At 43.3% G+C, this 20,963-nt stretch overlaps 1 protein-coding gene across 1 annotated transcript; it reads right to left on the bottom strand.

The window, feature by feature from the left end:
* Nucleotides 1-823: 823 nt before the first annotated feature.
* On the bottom strand, nucleotides 824-20,737 carry LOC105926346 (IgGFc-binding protein). Its single transcript, XM_021316486.2, has 23 exons — nucleotides 20,705-20,737; nucleotides 20,483-20,530; nucleotides 18,678-19,931; nucleotides 18,225-18,571; nucleotides 17,542-18,118; nucleotides 16,517-17,115; nucleotides 15,847-16,414; nucleotides 15,456-15,721; nucleotides 13,602-13,943; nucleotides 12,941-13,514; nucleotides 12,651-12,850; nucleotides 12,321-12,462; nucleotides 9,979-10,307; nucleotides 9,313-9,892; nucleotides 8,614-9,212; nucleotides 7,684-8,251; nucleotides 5,693-6,291; nucleotides 4,173-4,740; nucleotides 3,889-4,088; nucleotides 3,363-3,743; nucleotides 2,969-3,255; nucleotides 1,195-1,244; nucleotides 824-1,094 (listed from the first exon to the last, which is right to left on the bottom strand). The coding sequence occupies exons 2-22, from the start codon at nucleotides 20,526-20,528 to the stop codon at nucleotides 1,235-1,237; spliced, it is 9,036 nt and encodes a 3,011-aa protein (XP_021172161.2). The 5' UTR covers nucleotides 20,529-20,530; nucleotides 20,705-20,737; the 3' UTR covers nucleotides 824-1,094; nucleotides 1,195-1,234.
* Nucleotides 20,738-20,963: the final 226 nt, after the last annotated feature.

Raw genomic sequence — 20,963 nt, 5'->3', positions numbered from 1 at the left:
CTCTCAACATATTCTCCCACATGAGTTGTAGATCTCTGTAGCTCCTCTAAAATGACTCAACATGTGTGAACAGTAAAACTGCAGACCGAACATGTGTTGGTAGCTTAACAGTCATACCACACTCCTCCCATCTCCAGATAAGGAATTGAGGTAGGATGTTCAAAGCTTGGGATACTTTTTACATGGTTACCCTACTTTGGACTTCTCCGCTTTATCTCTGTTGTGTTCCTTGATCCTCATGATGACATTTCCCAATGCTCCCTAACAAACTTCTGAGTATTTCCCAGAACAGCTGGATGTATACTGAGACAAAATGATGCTATAGGAACTCTTTATGCTAATCAGTTGGTTTCTAAAGCTATTTGGTTGCACCATGCTATGTTAGGAATGCAAGAGTAAGTGAGGTGACCACAAAGGCAGGCCACACTTTTCAGAGTTTTTTTTTTTTTTTTGGAAAACATTTAAACCTCGGTATCATTTTCTCTCCAGTTCACAACTTTTCACCTATTTGTGTTGGTCTATCAGATTAAGTCCACCGTGGTCGTAACGTGACACACCGTGAAAATGTTCACAGAACCCCTACTGTTATGGCTTAATGTCCTAATTCAAAATTAATTTTAACACATGCCTATCTATCTATCTATGTATGTATGTATGTATGTATGTATGTATGTATGTATGTATGTATGTATGTATGTATGTATCTATCTATCTATCTATCTATCTATCTATCTATCTATCTATCTATCTATCTATCTATCTATCTATCTATCTATCTATCTATCTATGAAGCCACTTTTGAATTATAAATAACGAGCACAAATTGTCATCAGGTATAGATTTATTCAGTGATCAGACAGGAGGACACAATTATCAAAAGATTGAAAAGTAAACCAAATCAGGGCATGCTGCCGCAGTTTTGTCCTCCACTAGATGGAGATGTTGGACAAGACTCAGCCATTTGCTTCCAGACCTGCAAAGTGAACAATAGAGAGGACCGAATGGCCAGGAAACAGCAAAAACTACAATGACAATCAAGAGGAAGCGGTGAAGTATGGCAATCAGGGCTGCAAACAAAGAAACCTCTCTTCTTCCTGTATAACAAAGCAAAAAACACATGCACAGCTATATGTCACGCCGTCCAACTTGTTTCGTTCATTCACATTTTCCACAGGAAATTGGTTCATAATTTACCTGCGTGCCAGCGGCCTCTGTCAGCGCAGAAGCGGCTCCTCTACAGGCCGCTGCGGAGGAAAGGGAAATTGCTGTCAATGTAGCATTTGTGGGAAATTATTTCCACTCAAGCACAGCATAGACTAAAAGCAGTCCTTCTGAGTACATAGATGTAAGAGCAAGCACTACTCAGGGCTATTTTCTTGTGTTTCTCAAGGTGATGGAATGAAAAACAAAACCCTATAGAGGAGGAAGGGGGGGTGGGGACTCCAAAGGTCTGAGGCTAGGACACCAAACTAAAGACAAGTTCTCAAATTAATATTGCTCCCAGATGAGTCTTAAGTGTCCTTGGATGACGAGCAGAGATTGGATTGCAAGCTTGGTAGCTTTTGATGGCCGTGCCTGTCAGCCTCACCTGCTTTTTAATCAGTAATTACCATAGGGGATTCTCTCGCATTTCTTAATTAAATTGAGCCAAATGCAATTAAAAACCACACTCTCATTCCTTTAAATGGGGCTCCGTGGAGTCCTTGTTTAGTTGGTGCTGTTAAGAGAGTAAGCGGTTGAGTGGTTGTAGCACCGTCCCGTCTCTCACCGATCTGGTCAGATCAGGTTGAAAGTTTGGATAGTAGGGGCAAAAATATTGCATCTTACGCCTTAACTGAAGAGGTAAAAGACAATAAATGCGTGCGCGACGTTATTTTGCTCAAAACATGAAAGTCAGTGTGAGAGGTGCTGTGATGTAAACACCTAACATGTAGTGCCTTGCAAAAGTATTCCCTTCTTCTACGTTTTCTCTTAAATTTATCCCCTCAAAACCACAAAGTTATTAGGAGATCTTATTGATGGGTTAGCAGAAGGCAACACATAATTATGAAGTTGAAATACAAATGTCTGCATGTGTTTGGAACCACCCCCTTGTTAATACTTTGAAGAAACAATTGTCACGGCAGTTGTGGCTATAAGTCTTTTGGAGAACGTCTTTACAAGGTTTGCACATGCAGATTAAAATTTTCGGACATTCTTCTTTGAAAAAAAAAATTGTCTCAATCTGATTTAGGTTGCGGCTTTGAAAGGACCATTCTAACACATGAATATGCTGTGATCAAAAACATCCAGTCGTTGCTCTGGTTGGATGTTTAGATTCATTCATTGCTATAATGCAAAGTCTGTGTAATGTGCTTGTGTACACTGCTATTTGTTTTATTTCTTATGTTGTGTGTAAATGTTATAGATATTAATTTTTTTCATTAGCACTGACTGGTGGCACTTTTAATATCGTTGTTCATTTGACAATGACAACAAAGGACTAACCTAATCTAAGATTTTAGCTGCACCTAACAGGTTTTGTTTCACGTTTGCCCAGGATTTATCTCCATCTGTCTTCCCACCTTTGTTCATGCAGAATAAAGCATCCCCGCAGCATGATGCTGCCGCCCCTGTGGGTCATCATGGGGATTGCCAGTTCTGGGTGTGTTGCTGTGTGAGTTTTCCGTTGTACGTACTGTTCTACTTATAGCCCAGAAGGTTTAACTTTGGTCTCATCTGACCATCTTCTGCCACCTGTTTGCTGTGCTTCTCACGTGGCTTGTGGCAAACTGGACACTTTATTTCAACATGGCTACTTTTGATAAAGGCAATATTTCCCTCCCTTAGAATTTAATCTCTTCTGGATTTTATTTAGGGGTATGTTAAGGTAAAAGTTTCCTGAATAAAAATCCGCACATTCCGGATATTTATTTGTACAACAAGATTGGAGGACTGGAGTTGTTACGTGACCTTCAAAAATGCTCACCATCTAGAGAAGTCCTCAGCGCTCCAAGAGCCAATCACAGCCGAGAAATCACTTATGAGTTTCCCGTCTGCTGTTTTCATGTCATCTTTGGAGTCGTTGTTGTAGTTGCCACAGGCTCCGCAGGTTTTACCGGACAGGTTACCATCGACAGTGATGGTGACCTCCTGTGAAATGGAGTAGACGACCTGCACAGCTGAGCTCCTCTCGATAACCACACTCCTCTTTGAGATTTGGATTGATAGCTCATCTGTCACTTTGCTGGGCAGGGACACCTTCCTGCCATTTACCTGGAGGACACGACGAAATGGAAATAAGAGGAAATGGTCCAATCACTTTTTGGGGAAAAAAAAACACACAAAAAAAGCCAAAATTGTCTACGTTTCAAAACCCTCACCCAGGTCACATGGTCACCGTTTACTGCCACAGTGGCGTCCTTGAAGAACACGTACAGAGTGGCAACAGCGAGAGGCGCCCTCTTTCTGCAGACCCTCACATCCACAACCACACGGAACCACCGCTCGCTGGTCTCGTCGCAGAGAGACGCCAGCTCAAAAGCCCCGGGTGCTCCCGCTGTGCCAGACATGCCGTCGAAGGAGCTCAGCTTGCCCGCTGGACTAACGCTGCAGTGGCCCTGCAAGACGTGACAACCTCTGACGCCGTCTCTCAGGTCACAGACCTGCCCGCCGGCACAGGATAGCTTTTCACACGTCACCAGCCCAGAGGCCCGGCACTCGCACTTCGAGCTGCAGTCTTTGTCCACGACGGCTTGACCCACCTGAAACACAGGGAGGGCAATCTCTTTGTTCATTTGTTGGGTGTTGGCACAAAAATGACAATATATCAGTCCTTTTTTAGTTTTATTTCTTTTCCCACAGGGTTCCGCAGGTAATTAGAACGACAAAATCTCTCGCAAAGTTTACCGTCAAGTATTTGCCGTCGTGCACACAGCCACAGTTGTCAAGCGGAACGCACTGAATGCCGTCAGATACAAAGCCCGCGTCACACTGGCATCCTTCAAAACACCTTTCAGAGCAAGTCACTTGCTGAAGGAAGTTGGCGCACGTCCCCTTGCAGGTGTCAGCGCACACCTCATAGTGACTGTGCGGAGGGCAGGAAGCAGCTGCAATGAAAGAAAATTTGTTTATGAATTTAAAGATCCCCCGCAGATGACGGGCAGGCAAAGCGCTGCATGGGTGCGACCTACGGCAGAACAGGTTGCTCCTCCACGGCTGGATTTCAACTCCTGCACCCTGGCAAGCCAGCGCGTATGCCTGTATGCTGTCGCACAGCGTGTCCTTGTTGCCGTCGGTGGCACAAACGTCGAACACGCAATTAGACACATATGCTGCTGGATCGATTTTACCGTGGCAGGCTCTGAAAGGCCCGTTGGGCACGGCGATGATGCCGCAGGAGTCTGGTTTTTCGTACAGAGCCGCCTTGGCCGGCTCACACGCTGGGCACTGGCCTCCACAGCCGCCACACACGTGCCCGGGAAGGTCCACCACCCACGCCTCCCCAAAGTCATCGACGTTGTTTGTTCTTCTCCCGCCGGGGAGTTCAAAATCGTCGCCACGTTTGTTGTTGTAGTTGCCGCAGAGACCGCACATCCTACCCTGGTATGTCGACGGAACGATCACCTCAACATAGTACACAGTGTCGTAGAGGACTTTCAGGCCGAACGCTGTCCGGACCACTATGTTGCGACCTTCCTGGGTGACCGTCAGAAGGCCTTCACCCAGTGAGAGAGGGAGGTTGAGAAGTTCGTCGTTCACCTGCGACACAAGTCAGGGAAAACATTGTGATCACTGACAAGACTTTGTTGAAAAGATTAGGGCCCTGTCCACTATATATATATTAATATATATATATATATATATATATATATATATATATATATATATATATATATATATATATATATATATATATATATATATATATATTTTAAAGTGACTTTCTGCTATGTTTGCACCTTCTTTACACATGCAAAAATTTGTTTTGTGTAAGTAAAAAAAAAACAAAAAAAAACAACAGAACTAAATGTTTTAAAGACACTTCAGCTGTCTGTGCCGCACCACACAAATTCTTTGAAAACATTTTTTTCTGGCTTAATTCACAACTGTCTCGCTTTGTTCTGACAGTAGCGTCTGAGAATAACCATTGTTTTCTTTAGCTGAGCACTGCTTTAGCCATGTCCATGACTTTCTTTTTTTAAACTTTAATGTAGTTGATATTGACATTTTTGGCACCAGCACCCATTACAGCAATTTCATTGAAATCCCACAGATAGTGCAGATGCAATTTTTCTATTTAGAAGTTTAGAAGTAGTATAGCTGGAGCTTAAAGCAAAATTTATATATTTTCAATTTCCACTGACAAAACAAAATAAATCTAATGCATCCTCTAGACTGGATATCTGGAGTTGACCAAAAACAACATCTGAGAATCTCAATTAATGCAAGCCAAAAACCACAATAAGTGCCTTTTTAAAATATATATACATTTATAAATAAATAAACAAATAAATAAATAAAAAAAAAAAAAAAAAAAAAAAAATATATATAATATATATATATATATATGTAATATATATATATTATTATACATATATATATATAGTATATATATATATATATATATATATATATATGAATAGCTATTTCCTTTTTCAGAAGTGTGTTGGCAGAGGCTAACAAATGTGCTGGATAAAACTGTCAGACTTACAATGACTTTCCATGGCAGACGCTGCTGAATGTATATCACATAATCATAGACTGTCACTGCAACTGACTTGGTGACAGCCACTTTTCCATTTCCGTACTTCTCGTTGCCCTGAGTGACAGTAAATGGTGTGAGCTGACCTTTGTCATCATCGCACACCTTGGCCAGCACATAGACGCAGGTACCCTGGAAATCGAACCTCTGACCATCAAAGGAAGTGTAATGAGGGTCACCGGAAGCCACACACTTGGCTTCACCCTCGGGATGGCATCCTTTCACTCCGTTTACGAGCTTGCACGCTTCTCCTGGACGACATTTCTCCTTTTTGCATGTGACAGCCCCGTTCTCGCCACAGGTGCATTTCTCCATGCACTTGTCCTCAGGGTAGAACGCCTCGCCTTTCTTGTAGTAATGGCCGTCATAGGAGCATCCGCACTCTCTCACAGGCACGCAGGCCTCCCCGCTTAACAGGTAGCCTTGGTCGCACTCGCAGGCCTCTGCACAGCGCCTGTGGCAGGTGGCGAAGGAGGTTAAGCTAGCACAGGTGGCTGGGCAACCCGTGGCACACAGGGTGTAATGGCTGTTAGCAGGGCACTTCATTGCTGCAGGACAGAATAAAAACAGAACGAAGATGACATGCATGCTGAGGATAATGCTTAGAGTGCATTTATCATCATACTTTAGACATTCTTGAAAGTTTTAAACATAAATAAAACACAGTTGGTTTTTCCATCATTTTCTTTTAAAGATAAGTCATTTTAAAGCACACTTTCTAGAATAAAAAAGTGCCTTTTGTGTCATGCCCACTAAAAAAAAGTAAGGTACTAAGAAAATGTTATCTGATCTCTACATATCGAATTAAATCATTAAAGATTCACTCCAAAAGATCCTCTTGCATGTTTACCTACTTAGCTGTAGCTGCAACTTTTCTTTTAGTGCCTGATCAAAATGAAAAGGTCTTGACCTAAGATTTTGTAAGCAAAACAAACAAACAAAAAAAAAAAACAACCCGAGAGATTTTGCACACACTCCAGCTTTCTGTGCTGCACATCACAAAATCTTTGAAAACATTTTTTTTCTGGGTTAATTCACAACTGTCTTGCTTTGTCCTCTCTCTGTTTCCCTTATATTTCGAATGTGAGAAAACAGTAGCGTCTGAGAATAACTTTCTTTAGCTGAGCACTGCTTTAGCCATGTCCATGACTTTTTTTTTTTTTTTTTTTACTTTAATGCAGTTGATATTGACAATTTTGCCACCTTGCCAGCTGCTGTTTGATCAAATATCAGCGTTTAACCTCCCTTTTATTCATCACAAGTGTAGACTAGGCTTAAAGAGGTTCTTTTAGGGCCAAAAAACATGCGGCAGGGGAGAAAACTACAACTGTGGATTGACTGATAGAGTTTGAGTGGCAGGACTGTGGTATACGTTTAGATCATGTGGAGACCGAATGAAACTTTAACAATCACACAGTGGCTTTAAATTTCAGAGACCATGGCTGTACGGGCAGTCCTTGTTTCTTCTATGCCTTTTATTGCTGATTTTTATTGCTTATATAGTCAAACTTGCTTTTTATTGCTCATTGCTTTTAATTATCTTGTTATTTTTATCTCGCAATTTATTTGTTATTCACTTTGGTCGCCTTTTGGGTTGTAAAGCACATTGTAAGTAAATAAATGATAATGATGATAATGTTACGATCATTACTTTTGTATTGGGGGAACGTTTTGTTATTTTCTGGCATTTCAGAAGCAGCGTCGTCCCTCCTCTAAAACTTTCTGCTGTGTTCTTAGCTGCCTTGTTCTGGCTTTTGTGGTCTTAGGCTATTTCGCATATCTTTCAATATCAGTTATGGAAATTGATGGGAAAATGGAAGAGTATGGCTACGAGCCTGTACACAAGTGGAAAGAAACTGTAAAAAAATAACAAAGTTACCCTTTAATAAAAGCAAATAAAAATAAACAATGAGAGAAAAAACATCCAACATAAAACTCACGGCAGAATGCATTTGTTCTCCAGGAGTGGACTGCGATTCCCCGGCTCTGACATTCGGACACGTACACCTCCACGGCGTCGCAAACTGAGCCCTGATGCCCGCGGTACTGACAAACATCATAAACACAGTCCTCCATGTAAGGAGCGGGATCCACATGGCTGTGACAGTCTCTGAACGGCCCTGCCTTGTCAGCAATGATGCCGCAGTATTTGGTAGCTTCATAGACTTTCCTCTGCGAGTCTGAGCAGGCCTGGCACCACGGCCCCTGGCAGACAGAGGAGCAGCCAGGTGCAAGGCCCACCTGCCAGCTCTCCCCCAGCCGGGTCCCATCAGGGGCCGTCTGGCCGTTAGGCATGGCCAGGTCATCCTGGGCCTTTTGGTTGTAGTTGCCACACAGACCGCAAACCGCGCCCTGGTAGGTGCTGGGCAGGGAGATGGTCACTGTGCTCCTCCAGTCGAAGCTAAAGGTGATGCCGGCCGCCGTCTCCACCACAGCGCTGCGGCCACTTCGAAACACAGCCAGCTCATTATTGTAATCCAGAGGCAGCGAACCAAGCTGCCCATTCAGCTGAAGAGCAGAGAACGGAGGGAGGGTATTTTTAGGAGATTACACATTTAATAATTCTGCGTACCTCGCTGATCCATTCTAATGTGCAGTTAAATCTTAGTTTAATTAAGACTGTCTGCATTTAATTTTTAATATGTGATTAAATATATATACAGCAGAGCACGAGGGATGGGGGAAATTAGCACAGATACAAAGGAAATTATCATCCACTCATTTCTTTTTTTTTTATTCTCAGTGATAGGACTGCGAGCTGTGTCCTAATTTTCATCCCTCCACAAATGTGCAGAAAAGCAGATTATTCCTAATGCGATTAATACAACATCCACATGCTTCATTATTCATACCTCTACATCAATACTCACCAAGACCTTGTAGGGGTACTCTCTGCTGATGACGAGCGTGGCACCATAAATGGAAATCTCGACAGTCTTGGTGTAGGACACGGCCCTGCTTCCCCGGTTGTCATTCTGCACCGACACGTTGAAGGGTACCAGACCGGCCTGCTGGGAGCACAGTCCGGCCAGCAGGTACTCGCAAGTCCCCTGGAAGTCGTACTTGCGGCCGTCAAAGGTGCGGTAGTGCGGGTCACCCGAGGCCGTGCAACTGGCGTAGCTGACGGGCCTGCAGGTGCGCTCTCCGTCGACTACGGTGCACTTCTCGTTGGCGGAGCAGGAGGCCTCGCGGCACGTCACCATGCCCAGGGTGGTGTCGCACTCACACAGGCGACCGCAACTCTCGTCGGCCCAGAACTGCTGGCCCGGCTTGTAATAGCGGCCCTGATATGAGCATCCGCATGTTTTGGCAGGCACGCAGACGCCGGCGCTGAGGACGTAACCCCGGTCGCACACGCAGGCCTCCACGCACGCTCCGTCGCACGCCTGCTTTTCCTCAGGGAACGGGCAGGACGGCTGGCAGGGGCTGGCGCAGTCTTCGTAGTGGCTGTTGCGTTGACAGTTCAAGGCTGGATGTAAATAAGATGTACCAAAGAGAGAGAGAGGGACGAATGAGGAGAATGTAAATATTTAACTGCAATCTTGAGCAGAGGAACATTTCAGACTTACGACAGCCAAATGTCGTTCTCCAGTTCTTGATTATTACTCCGTCCTCGCGACACTGTTGATTGTAGGAGTCCAGCGCCTGGCACAGCATCTTTTTGTCTCCTTTATTCAAACACATGTCATACACACAGCTGTTCATGAAGGCCTGAGGGTCTAATTTCGTGTTACATTTTTGGAACACATTATTCGTCTTCGCTGTGAGGGCCCCACAGTGGGCCTGGCTCTGGTAGAGTTTCTTGTCATTATCGTCACAGGTAGGGCAGTTTTTCTCGCATGTATCCCAGCAAGGATAGTCCTTGTCTTGATCAGGCGTTTGCCAACTCTTGCCCCACTCGATCACTGAGGAGACAGCTTGGCCAGAGGGATTCTGGAGCTCGTCCCCACTGTTGCCATTAAAGTTGCCACACAGTCCGCAGACACTGCCGTAGTAGCTGCTGGGAAGCTTGATGACAAGGTGCCAGTTCCAGTCATAGGTGACGATCAGGCCAAAATCAGTTTTGAGCTCAGCGCTGCGTCCTCTTTGAAACACAGAGACTTCGCCATCACCCAACTGAACAGGAAGGTTCAACAGCTCCCCATCCACCTGAAAAGCAAACATCAGGACAATACTCATCGTACCACCAGAAGGGAAATATAGCGTATGAAACTATCAGGAGGCTAAAATCTTACCGTGACTTGACCAACTTGGTTCTTTTGGATTGTAATGGTGTACCCATACACAACCACGTCAACCTCCCTGACATACGAAACTGCAGTGTTGCCGCGGTTGTCGTTCCTCTCAGTTACGGAGAACGGAACAAGACCGTCTAGGGTTCCACAGGTCTTGGAGATAACATACTTGCAGGTTCCCTGGAAGTCAAAGTTGTACCCATCAAAAGTGTGGTAGTGGGGGTCACCCCAGGCCCAGCAGGTGCCGGTGAACTTGGGGACGCACACAGCCTCCCCCTTCTCCACACGGCATGTCTCTTGGACACGACAATTGGCATCTTTGCAGGGATCTGTGAGAGACAATCAGGAGTGAGTTCCAGCGGCCTTTAAAAGTATTCACACCCATAAACCTTTTCACATTTTTGTCACATTACAATTGCAAACTTTCCCAATATTTCATTGGGTTTTACAATATTAACACAAAGTAGCAAATAATTCTAAACTGGAAGGAAAAAAGTTGTAAATGTTTTTAAACACATTTACGGATACAAGTCTAACGCATGGCATGCATTTGTATGTTGACCCCCTAAGGGGAATTGCATACAACGCTAAAATTGCAGCTGTGAGGTTTTTGGGATATGTCTCTACCATCTTTGCACATCTAGAAACATTTTAACTTATTCTTCTTTACATAATGACTCAGGCTCAGCCAGATTAGATAAAGGGTGTCTGTGCTCATCAGTTTTCAGGTCTGCCAAATATTCTCCACTGGACTTAAGTCTGGCCTTTTATTAGACAATTTTAACACTTGTTTAATGCTTTGTCCTAAAACCTTCCTTTGTGTCTCTGCCCCACCCTAAGGTCTTTTTGTGGTCTCCAACAGGTTGTCTTTCATGACTAATTTGCACTGAGCTCCATCTAGGGTTTGGCCACATGGAAATTAATCCTATCACAATTGTATTTTCCAGTCAGTACAAAAACAGTGATATATATATATATATATATATATATATATATATATATATATATATATATATATATATATATATATATATATATATATAATGTTCCTTGATACTATTTGGTAATGTATGAAGCTATCAGAAGCTTATTTTTTTATTTAAAGATTTATTTTCAAAAGTTGAGCGTCACAAGACAACAGAACTAAAATGGTCATATTCATTTGTTGATGATGTTAAATAAAATACACAGGCTTTGAAATATAAATTCTCAAAATCTGTCATTTGTGTAGGTCATTTACATAGTTTATTGTAATAGGGCATAAATTGCTACATTTGTGATGTTTCTGTGCTGTTTGTTTTTTATTTTTATTTTTATTGTACGGCATGATGCTAGAGTACCTGACTCAATGGTCGGTGGTTGCCACTGTATTTTCAGGGTGGAGCTGTGTGTGTGTGTGTTTGTGTGTGTGGTGCTGGTTCAGGTGGTATATCAGATTAGTGGTAATGCTCGACCTGGTCGGAACACGCGTGCCAAGGCACTTTACTTTATTATTTGTCTGACTTTAAATAGCCTAAATACCTTTTTGAGCCCTTTTTGTCAACAATATTATTTGCTGCGTCTTTTATCTTATCTTCTTTCGGGGCACTCATTTTTTTCTCTGTTTTTCACTGATGTCCTACCAGTGACCTGAAGTAAGAGGCTACAGCTGCACAAATGTGGCTGGCTGCTACTGTGTTGTCTGCATCAACTTAACTTCGCTGATTGGCCCAGCGCGGTGCAACTTTTATTATCATTGGTATTCATCTTATCTGTATATTGAAAGTCTATGTCGGCCCTTTCTCATGTTTCTATGGAGGATTTAAAAACAATATATAGGTATCATTTTATCGGCCAACTCTAGCTTCATCCATATATCCATATCTCCATTAACTCTGACCAGCATTCCTGTAGCTGCAGAAGAAAAGCATCCCCACAGCACAACGCTACCATCCTCTCGTTTCACCATGGTGTGTTTAGGATGATGTACAGTCTTAGTTGTCCAAATCAATTAAAATGTATACCAGAAAGTTCGCTTTTGGTTCCGTCTGACCAGAGCACCATCTTCCACATGTTTGCCACAAACCAAGGGGCTTAACTTCTGACTAAGCTGCTTGGCTTTCCATTAACGATGGCCGGCATCTTGCTGCTCTTGACATGAATGCCAAATTTGCGGAGTGCCTGACCTTTTTAAAACCATAATTTTTCTTTCACTTAACAACTCTGTCTGTCACATATTGTCTCAGTTATACACACACAAAAGTGTTGCTGTAATATGACAAAATGTAAAATATTCCAGAGGTATGAATATATTTTCAATGTACTGTAAATACAAACATATATCTATAGTGTTTGCATCTTGCCTGTGTTGTGGCATGCCCTGATACCGTTCTTGACCATGCACTTTGTGTCTTTTGGACATGAAAACTGTTTGCAGACAAGGCCTGTTGCCGGATTGCAGGTGCACTGTGTGCTGCAGTCCTCTTCATAGAAGATTTCACCAGGCTGATGGATGAAAAAGGAAAGGAACAGGTTTAAGTTTTAGAATATTTAAAACAAACAAAATTAAACCTTAATGGAAATAATTAAGATCCAAAGTTCCAATGTGTGTGAAGCAAAGAAATCCCATGTATAGGCTGATTCTTATCAATGTAGTGTTATGCATGTTTACTGAAAAAGATGCTGAGCTGTACCTTGTATGTTTTTCCTTTCTCGTAGCAGCCGCACTCAGCTTCTGCGACGCATGTCTGTCCGTTGAAGAGGAAGCCAGTGTCACATTCACAGCCTTCTGTACAGCCAGCGGGGCACTCAACAATTTCCGTGAGGCCGGGACAGGAAGCAGAGCAGGTATCAGCACACACCTCATAGTGGCTGTTTGAGAAACATTTCATGGCTAAAGTAGAACACCAGAAAACATGAGAAGCATTTCAAAAAAAAAAAAAAATTACACAGGCAGCAATAATACAACAGTAAGAAAACCTACGGCAGAAAGATGGGGTCCTCCAATTTTTGACATCGACCCCTGCCAAGTGGCAGTTATAAGCATAGGCTGCTACGCTGTCACAAAGCACATTTCCTTCTCCGTTGGAGGCACACAAATCAAACACACAGTCATCAAAGTAAAGCTGTGGGTCAATTTTACTGTGACAGGCTGCAAATGGTCCTTTGGGTGCTGCCATGATACCACAATAAGTGGGCTTTGAAAATACAGCTCTTTGAGCCGCATCACACTTCGGGCAGTTATCCCCCTCACAGCCATTTTCACACACCACATTGGGAATGGTGACCTTCCACGATTTTCCAAAGTCGTTGACGTTATTGGTGACTTGACGGCTGGACATTTGGAAGTCATCGTTTTTGTCCCCGTTGAAGTTGCCGCACAGCCCACAGACCTTCCCGCGGTAGTTGCCGGGTACCGTGACCGTCACGTGGTAGACCAGGTCGTAGGTGACCACCAGCTCAAAATCAGTTGCTACGACATATTTTTGGCCCTCCTGATAAACCTTAACCGCTCCATCATTAAGACTGACTGGAAGGTGGTTAAACTCTCCGTTTACCTGAAACAAAAAGGTTTATATAACCAAACGTTATAGTGTGACGACAGATTTAGTCGTTGTTCAAAGGAGAAATTCACCACCACTCACCATGACTCCAAACAGTTTGGTTCTCATTATAAGAGTGAAGCCATAGACCTCCACTGCAACCAGCCTGGAGACAGAAACCTTTTTCCTTCCTCTCATTCGGTCCCACTGCACGTTCTCCACCTGAACTGAAAAGGCCTCCAGGTGGGTTCCCTCCACACCACAGCTCTTGGAGAGAGTATATGTGCAGGTGCCTTGGAAATCAAATTTCCGGCCATCGAACGAGAGGTAGTGGGGATCACCGGACGCTCGGCAAACACCCTTACCGACTGGGTGACATTTTTGGACTCCGTTCTCTAGCTTACACTTCTCATTAGGGCCACAAGTGAACTTTACACACTCGACCTGGGAAAAAAAAAATTCACACCCCTTGAATATTTTTGACATTTTATTACATTAGAGCCTTCAATGGATTTATTTAACTGAGATTTTATGTGACAGACCGACACAAAGTAGCAGGAAGGCAATTTATGAACGGTCTTCAATGTTTTCCCCCTCAAAAATTAACATAATAAAATAAAAAGTGCAATGTGCTGTTGTGTTCATCTCAATTTACTCTGAGAGGCCTAGATAAAATTTGGATGAAACCAATTGCTTTTAGAAGTCACCCAATTATTAAACACATTCCAATTAGGTCAGTATGAATCCAGTTGTTCAGTGAAGGCCTCAGAGGTTTGTTAGAGAACATTAGTGAACAAACCGCATTAAAAATTCATTTTATTTATATTGCACCCATTCACCACAATCCTCATCCTCATCGCGTTACTAAAAGACAAAAACAAAACAAAAACAGATCCAACTCATATAGAGCAATATGCAAACAAATCAATTCACTCATATAGAGACATTCAGATTCAATTACAGACAATATAATGCGGTCATCTTTGGTTTATAAAAGCAATTTATAAAAAGGTGTCTCCCCAGTAAACACGAGCCTAGAGCATTAAGTCGTTGACCTTGCAGCAACCGCTCATCCTGAGCAATAACGCTGAGAGAAGGGAACAGAACCTGCAGCAGAACCTTGCTCAGTATGAGCGGCCATCTGCCGAGAGAGAAGCAGCCAAGAGGCCCATGGTAAATCTGGAGAGGCTGTGCTGAGAGCTCAGGTGAGCGTATTTATCAGTTGTGTACTCAAATTAGTTGTGTACACAAATCTCTCCTTTATGGAAGACTGTCAAGAGGAAAGCAATTGATGAAAGAGAACCACAAGGAGTGTTCTTTGCAGTTTTCTATAAGCCGTATAGAGGACACGACAGTCATGTGGAAGAAAGCGATCTTGTCAGACGAGACTAAAATGACACTTTTTTTTTTTTGCATTCATCCAAAAATACTGTTAGTTGGAAAACTAACAATGCACATCCCTTGAATACTTTATATAATTATCAGTCACGGCGGTGACAGCATAACGCTGTGGGTTTACTTTTCTTCAGCAGGGATAGAAAAGCCAGTGAGAGTTGCTGGAAAGCTGATGCTATAGGTTGCTAAAGACAACAATGATGCTTCATCCCGGTTAGCATCCATTTATGGCAAGCATTGAAAGTAAATGTTCACAGATGCTCCCCATCCAGTCTGAGAGAGTTTGTGCTATAATGCAACAAAAAAAGGTGCAAAAGCAGGAGCTTCTAGAGACATGAAGCGGGTAGATAAATACCTCAAAATGCTGGGTCTTTTTCAATCTCTAAAGACTTATATCGTATATCCCTTACTTTCTGCTTCATAACAATGCACTACTACTCTGTGTTTGTCTGTCACATAAAATCTACGTAAAACACAACGACGTTTGTGGTTGTCATAACGGCTGCTGGGGAATGAATGTCTTTTTGCAAGGCACAGGAAGTTCGCTTTGTTATGCCTTACCTCTCCATCCTGTGCGCACTTGCACTTCTCCTGACAGTACCCACTTGGGTAAAACACTTCGCCTATTCTGTAGTAGCGGTTGTTGTGGACGCAGCCGCACTGAGAGAAAGGGACGCAGAGATTCCCGCTGAGGATGTAGCCTTCATCACACGTGCAGCCCTCTTCGCAGAAATCCTCGCAGCCTTGAGGAGGAGCGAGACTGCCGCAAGTCGCAGGACAGGCGGTTGCACAGATCTCAAAGTGGCTGTTGATGGGACATTTCACAGCTGCACACAGAGGACATATTGCAATAATTATTTCTCATTTGCCAGCATCATTCCAAAAAAATAATGATACGCAGGACAGTATGCAACTGTATTCAGTCTGTTTCTAATGTGGATGTATTTCTTACCACAGAACTGACTGGTCCTCCAGCTGTACACCTGGGCCCCCACTCCTTGGCAGGCCGATGTGTATGATGTAATAGCCTGACACAGCACGTCCTTTCTGCCTTTATACAGGCACACGTCGTAAACACAGTCTTCCAAGTAGTTCGCTGGATCCACCTTGGCATGACACTCACGGAACGGCCCTTTAGGGTCTCCGATTATTCCGCAAAACTCTTTCTTCTCATACTGAACCTTTTCATTGAAATCACAGTTGGGACACACCCCTTTGCAGCCTTCCACACAGCCTGGGATTTCGGCCACTCGCCAGCTCGAACCAAAGTCTGCTGGATTGACGGGTTTGCTGCCATCCTTCGGGGTCAGATCATCTTGGGGTTTGCCGTTGTAGTTGCCACAAAGGCCACACACGGCTCCCATGTAGCTGCTCGGCAGTGTAACAAATGCAGCGCTTCTCCAGTCAAAAGTGACCTTCAGGCCAAAATCAGTGGTGAGAACAGCATACCAGCCACTTTTATACACAGATATCTGCCCGTCGTTGATGTCAATGGGAAGGTTGACTAGTTCGTCATTTACCTAAAGGAAAGATAGCTGAGTTGTAATTTTGTGAAATGTAAAAAAAAAAAAAAAATCTAACAAGAATCCCAAATCTAGATACAAATTGTGTGGGTAACTTACCATAATCAAGCCACTGTGTGTCTTTGTTATGACAATGCTGGTAGAATACACCTTGATCTGTACTAACTTAGTGTATGAAACCGCCCTGCTGCCCCGTTGATCATTCTGCACCAGCACTTCAAAGGGGACCAACTCTGGATCGCTGGAGCACAGTGCAGCAAGCTGGTACACGCACGTGCCCTGAAAATCAAACCTCTTCTTATCAAAGGTCATGTAATGGGGATCACCAGTGGCATGGCAGGTACTGTAAGACACTGCTTGGCATTTTCTTATGCCGTTCACCACTTTGCATTGCTGCCCCGCCCCACAGCCCGTATCCTGACACACTACGCGCCTGCTCCCGGGAACACATTTACACCTTCGCTTGCAGCTCTGGTCAGCCCAGAATGCTTCCCCAGCGGGAACGTAGCGACCCTCGTAGTTGCAGCCACACTTGGCTTCGGGCACACACTTGTCTCCACTCAGAACGAAGCCCTTATCGCAGGTGCAGGTCTCCACACAGGGGCGTTTGCACGTAGAGGGGGCGGTTGGGTCAGAACAAGTGGCTGGACAGGCGTTTCCGCAGAGTTCATAGTGACTGTTGGCTGGACATTTGGCACCTGTATGGAAAAAAAAACTGTAGGATAAACGGTGGCAGATGATTTTTTAAATTTATATATTTATTTTTATGTATTTATTTATTTAAAAAGGGACAGTACATATTAATGAACAAACATATCATATATAAATATGCCAAATTGTAGGCATTGGCTAATTTCCATCTCTAGTCCCAGTACAGGTTGATGTTAACATTCAATTTAAAATAAAATAAACATAAGACATTCATTACAACAGGCCAGACAAAAACAATAGCAGACTACACATTGATATGCTCAAAAGAGTAATTGTAGCATTTTCTTAAACTTTGCACATGCCCTAAGTGTCGATCTGAGTTTTAAAAAAAAATATCCTCACAAGTTTGTGTTTAAACAAGGATTGTCTACATTAAAATGAATGCAGTATTTTACTTTGCTAAAGGTACTCACGGCATTTTGACATCTTCCTCCAATCTTGAACCTGGATTCCAGCATCTTGACAGGCTTCAGTGTAGGCCTCAAGAGCTTTGCAAAGGAATTCCCGAAGACCACCTCCCATGCATAAATCATATTTACAATTCTCCAGGTAATCTTGTGGGTCAATGACTGGATGACACTTGCTAAACGGACCATTTTGTTTTGCGATAAGCCCACAAAACGAGTCATGCTCATACTTCTTCATCAAATTGCTATTGCAGCTGTCACAACCACCTGCACAGTCATCTCTGCACTTGGGATCAGCCCCCAACCCGGGCACCTTCCAGCTGCTCCCAAAGTCCACAACGCCACTTGCTTGGGAGCCGGAGGGCGTGGCGAAATCATCAGCAGGGCTGCCGTTAAAATTACCACAGAGTCCGCAGGTTTTACCAGCAAAACCGCTGGCCAGCGTGACCACAAGATTGTGATCCCAGTCATAACGGACCACAAGGCCAAAGTCCGACTCTATAACTGCAGAGCGGCCACATTGGAATATTTTCAGTTTGCCGTTGTTCAAGAAAATGGGCAAGGACCACAAACTGTTGTCAATCTGCACAATTTGAAAAAAGAAAATACACACATTACTTTAATAAAAAAAAAAACTATATGGCGACTGTACCACAATTAAGATTCTAAAAAGATTAAGAAACCCTTACCCTCACACGGCCTCTCTCAGACCGAACTACAGTAATGGTGATATCATAGACCTTAACCATGACCTGGCCAACGTACGAGACTCTGTGGCTCCCTCTGTTCTCATTCTGGGCAAGGACCTCAAAGTCTGGAAGGTTACTGTCTTTTCCGCAGTTTTTAGAGATGACATACGTGCACGTGCCCATGAAGTCAAAGCGGCGCCCATCAAAAGTACGGTAGTGAGGGTCTCCCATGGCCCAGCAGGTACCGACCTGTGGTTTGACTGGTTTGGCCACGCAGGAGGGAAAGCCACCACTCATTTCACACACCTCATTGGGACTACAAGTGATGCTACTGCAGGACAAGGAGCCTTTTTCAGAAGAAAAACAAACAAAAACAAAGAAAAAATTATGATTATTTATTTGAAATATTGGAGTCATGCGGACTTCTGATCAGCTTTATGCCGTGTGTCTTACGTGAATTCTGACTTTCCTTCAAACACTGTCCTACAGAACCATAACCATTCATGTTGCTGACTCCAATGCTGTAGAGGCCAAAGCTGGAGCCAGAGCTGGACAGAGTGTGGACATTATTGCCAGGGCTTTGTTTGTAGGACATCTCAGCCCAAGAGAAATCTGTTCCAGCAACCTTGTTCCATTGCACGTCTTGTGGTAGATTTCCGTCGTCCAAACGGAGTGTGGCTGTATCACTGGTTTTTGCGACAATCAGGGCTTTGTTGTCAAAATTTTCAAGAGCTTCTAGGGAATAGGAGGAGCAGAAGCGATCTGTGGGCATGACTGTCATCAAAAACGGATCGTACAGATGGAACCAATTGTATCTGACGCCGTTAAAAAGCAGCAGGACCTGGATGCCGTGGTCGGACTCAATAAAGAGGGTTTCACGTTTGGCAAATTTGATAGTCTTCTCTTGGCCGCTGGAAAGCTTAAAGTCATTTTTACGTTTACCATCATTAATGGTGACTCGGGTGGCTTGGGAGGCCTGGATAAAAACATAGTCAAATTTCTCCTGGAAGCTCAGAGCCGATAAGACGAAGCTGGTTCCCCAACTGCTCACTGGCAGAAGCTGCTCGTAAACATGGTTGCATTTAGATAGATAGGCAGTGCAAGTGTGTCCCGAGAAAACAGCAACAGGATGCTGGGAGGAAACCCTGCTTCCGGATAGGTCGCGCTTGCTCTGAAGCTGAACGCTCTCGTACGGCTCGAGATCTATCGCCAGTTTATCGCCTCGTCTAAAGTTACGACCCTGAAATTTGACTGCTGCTTTAAGGTATATCTCCACCTTGTTTTTCTCTTTTCCGTTTGTTACTGCAAACTCTTTGTTGGAGCGAAAGGAGTTTCTGGGAGGAGTGAGGACGTAGTACTCTGTCCCCCACTCAGTAGTGGGATATATCACAGAGGTGTCAGCTGTGTACAGCTTGTAGCTGAGGGAGGATACAGACACAGCAGCCGAGGCGTCAACCCGGACAGTTTTGTCGGACCTTTCGCAGTCGTACATCTCAACACCGGTTGGGAGACTGACAGTGACCCTTTCCCCAGCTTTAAGAGTTTTCTCCTCTTTGAACTTCAGGGAGGGAACTTGCACGGTCACTTTGGTATTGGCTTGTAGGGCTGTGATGTATAGCTGAAAACGAGGGCTGTCATAGTTTGGAGCATAATTCTCCATAAACGAGAGGGCAAACTCCGTTCCTGCCCAGCCAGCACGAGATGGACCTGAAGGATGAGGGATGAAAAAAAACAAAAAAAAAAACACTTTACATCAAAGCTTATTCAAGTTGCTTAAAAAAAAAACAAGAGCGAGACGCAGCTGGGTTTCACACATCTTTTGTGTGTTGAAAATGTGTGATAAAAGCTTTGGGAAATTAATGAGACTATTGGTGCCACAGTGATTAAAGGATTCGCAGAGAGGCAATAACTTAAAAAAAAAAAGCAAATAGTACAAAGTTTCTCAAATAGAACAGCGAAGTGACACCATGGAGACAGTTGCCGAAAAGAGCTGTGTTTCAAAGTTTCAGAAGCAATGAACAATGGCCTTTTATGAAGAAGATATGTAAGAGATTTCGAAGGAGAAACAGTAACTTGATTGCTTCAAAGCAGCCCTCAATAAGCAAACTGCACAACATGCGCGGGTACAATAGTTTTACAGTAGAATAGATGATAAAAACACTTCTGCTATAAGAGCTGAGTGCTGAATTGTGCTCTCATTTCAGCCGGACAAATGAATTACAGGTTTAATAGAAAACAGTAAAACAAGTCGTACTTACAACTCAATAAAGCTCCCACAACACAAAACAGCAAAAGGCTTCCCATGGCTGAAAAAGAGAACAGCTGGCTTTAGTTTGCAAATAAATATATATATATATATATATATATATATATATATATATATATATATATATATATATATATATATATATATATATACATATACACAGATATTTAAGTTGCACAAATGCAGCAACAGTATTGACCTGTAAAGTGCTTACCTGTTCAGAGATTGTGCGAGCACCTTTTTTTTTGCTGCTCCATCCTTTTATCTACTGGTGGACAGAAAAAAAGACACAAAGAAAACACATGAACCAATAAGAAAAAAAACTATACCTCCAACAATATCCTTCCTCTTAAGCAAACACAAAACTTGGCAATTACATTTAGGTCCTGCTGTATGTTGACATAGGTGTGGGCTATAATACAAACTACATGTCTGGCTAAGAATCATTTCTGTTCAGGGTGTAACGCAACTCG

The sequence above is a fragment of the Fundulus heteroclitus genome, chromosome 3 (genome assembly GCF_011125445.2).
Source record: "Fundulus heteroclitus isolate FHET01 chromosome 3, MU-UCD_Fhet_4.1, whole genome shotgun sequence".
Lineage (NCBI taxonomy): Eukaryota > Metazoa > Chordata > Actinopteri > Cyprinodontiformes > Fundulidae > Fundulus > Fundulus heteroclitus.
The sequence above is the reverse complement of the archived record's forward strand: the minus strand, read 5'-3'. Positions and strand labels throughout refer to the sequence as shown.

Bases quoted from the DNA above. Each gene is read 5' to 3' on its own strand.
- LOC105926346 (XM_021316486.2), bottom strand. From the start codon at position 20,528: ATGGGAAGCCTTTTGCTGTTTTGTGTTGTGGGAGCTTTATTGAGTT. The intron at 9,893-9,978 runs GTAAGATTTTAG...TTTGCTTTTCAG, and splicing joins ACCAAGTTGGTCAAGTCACG to GTGGATGGGGAGCTGTTGAA. The intron at 8,252-8,613 runs GTGAGTATTGAT...TCTGCTCTTCAG, and splicing joins AGTACCCCTACAAGGTCTTG to CTGAATGGGCAGCTTGGTTC.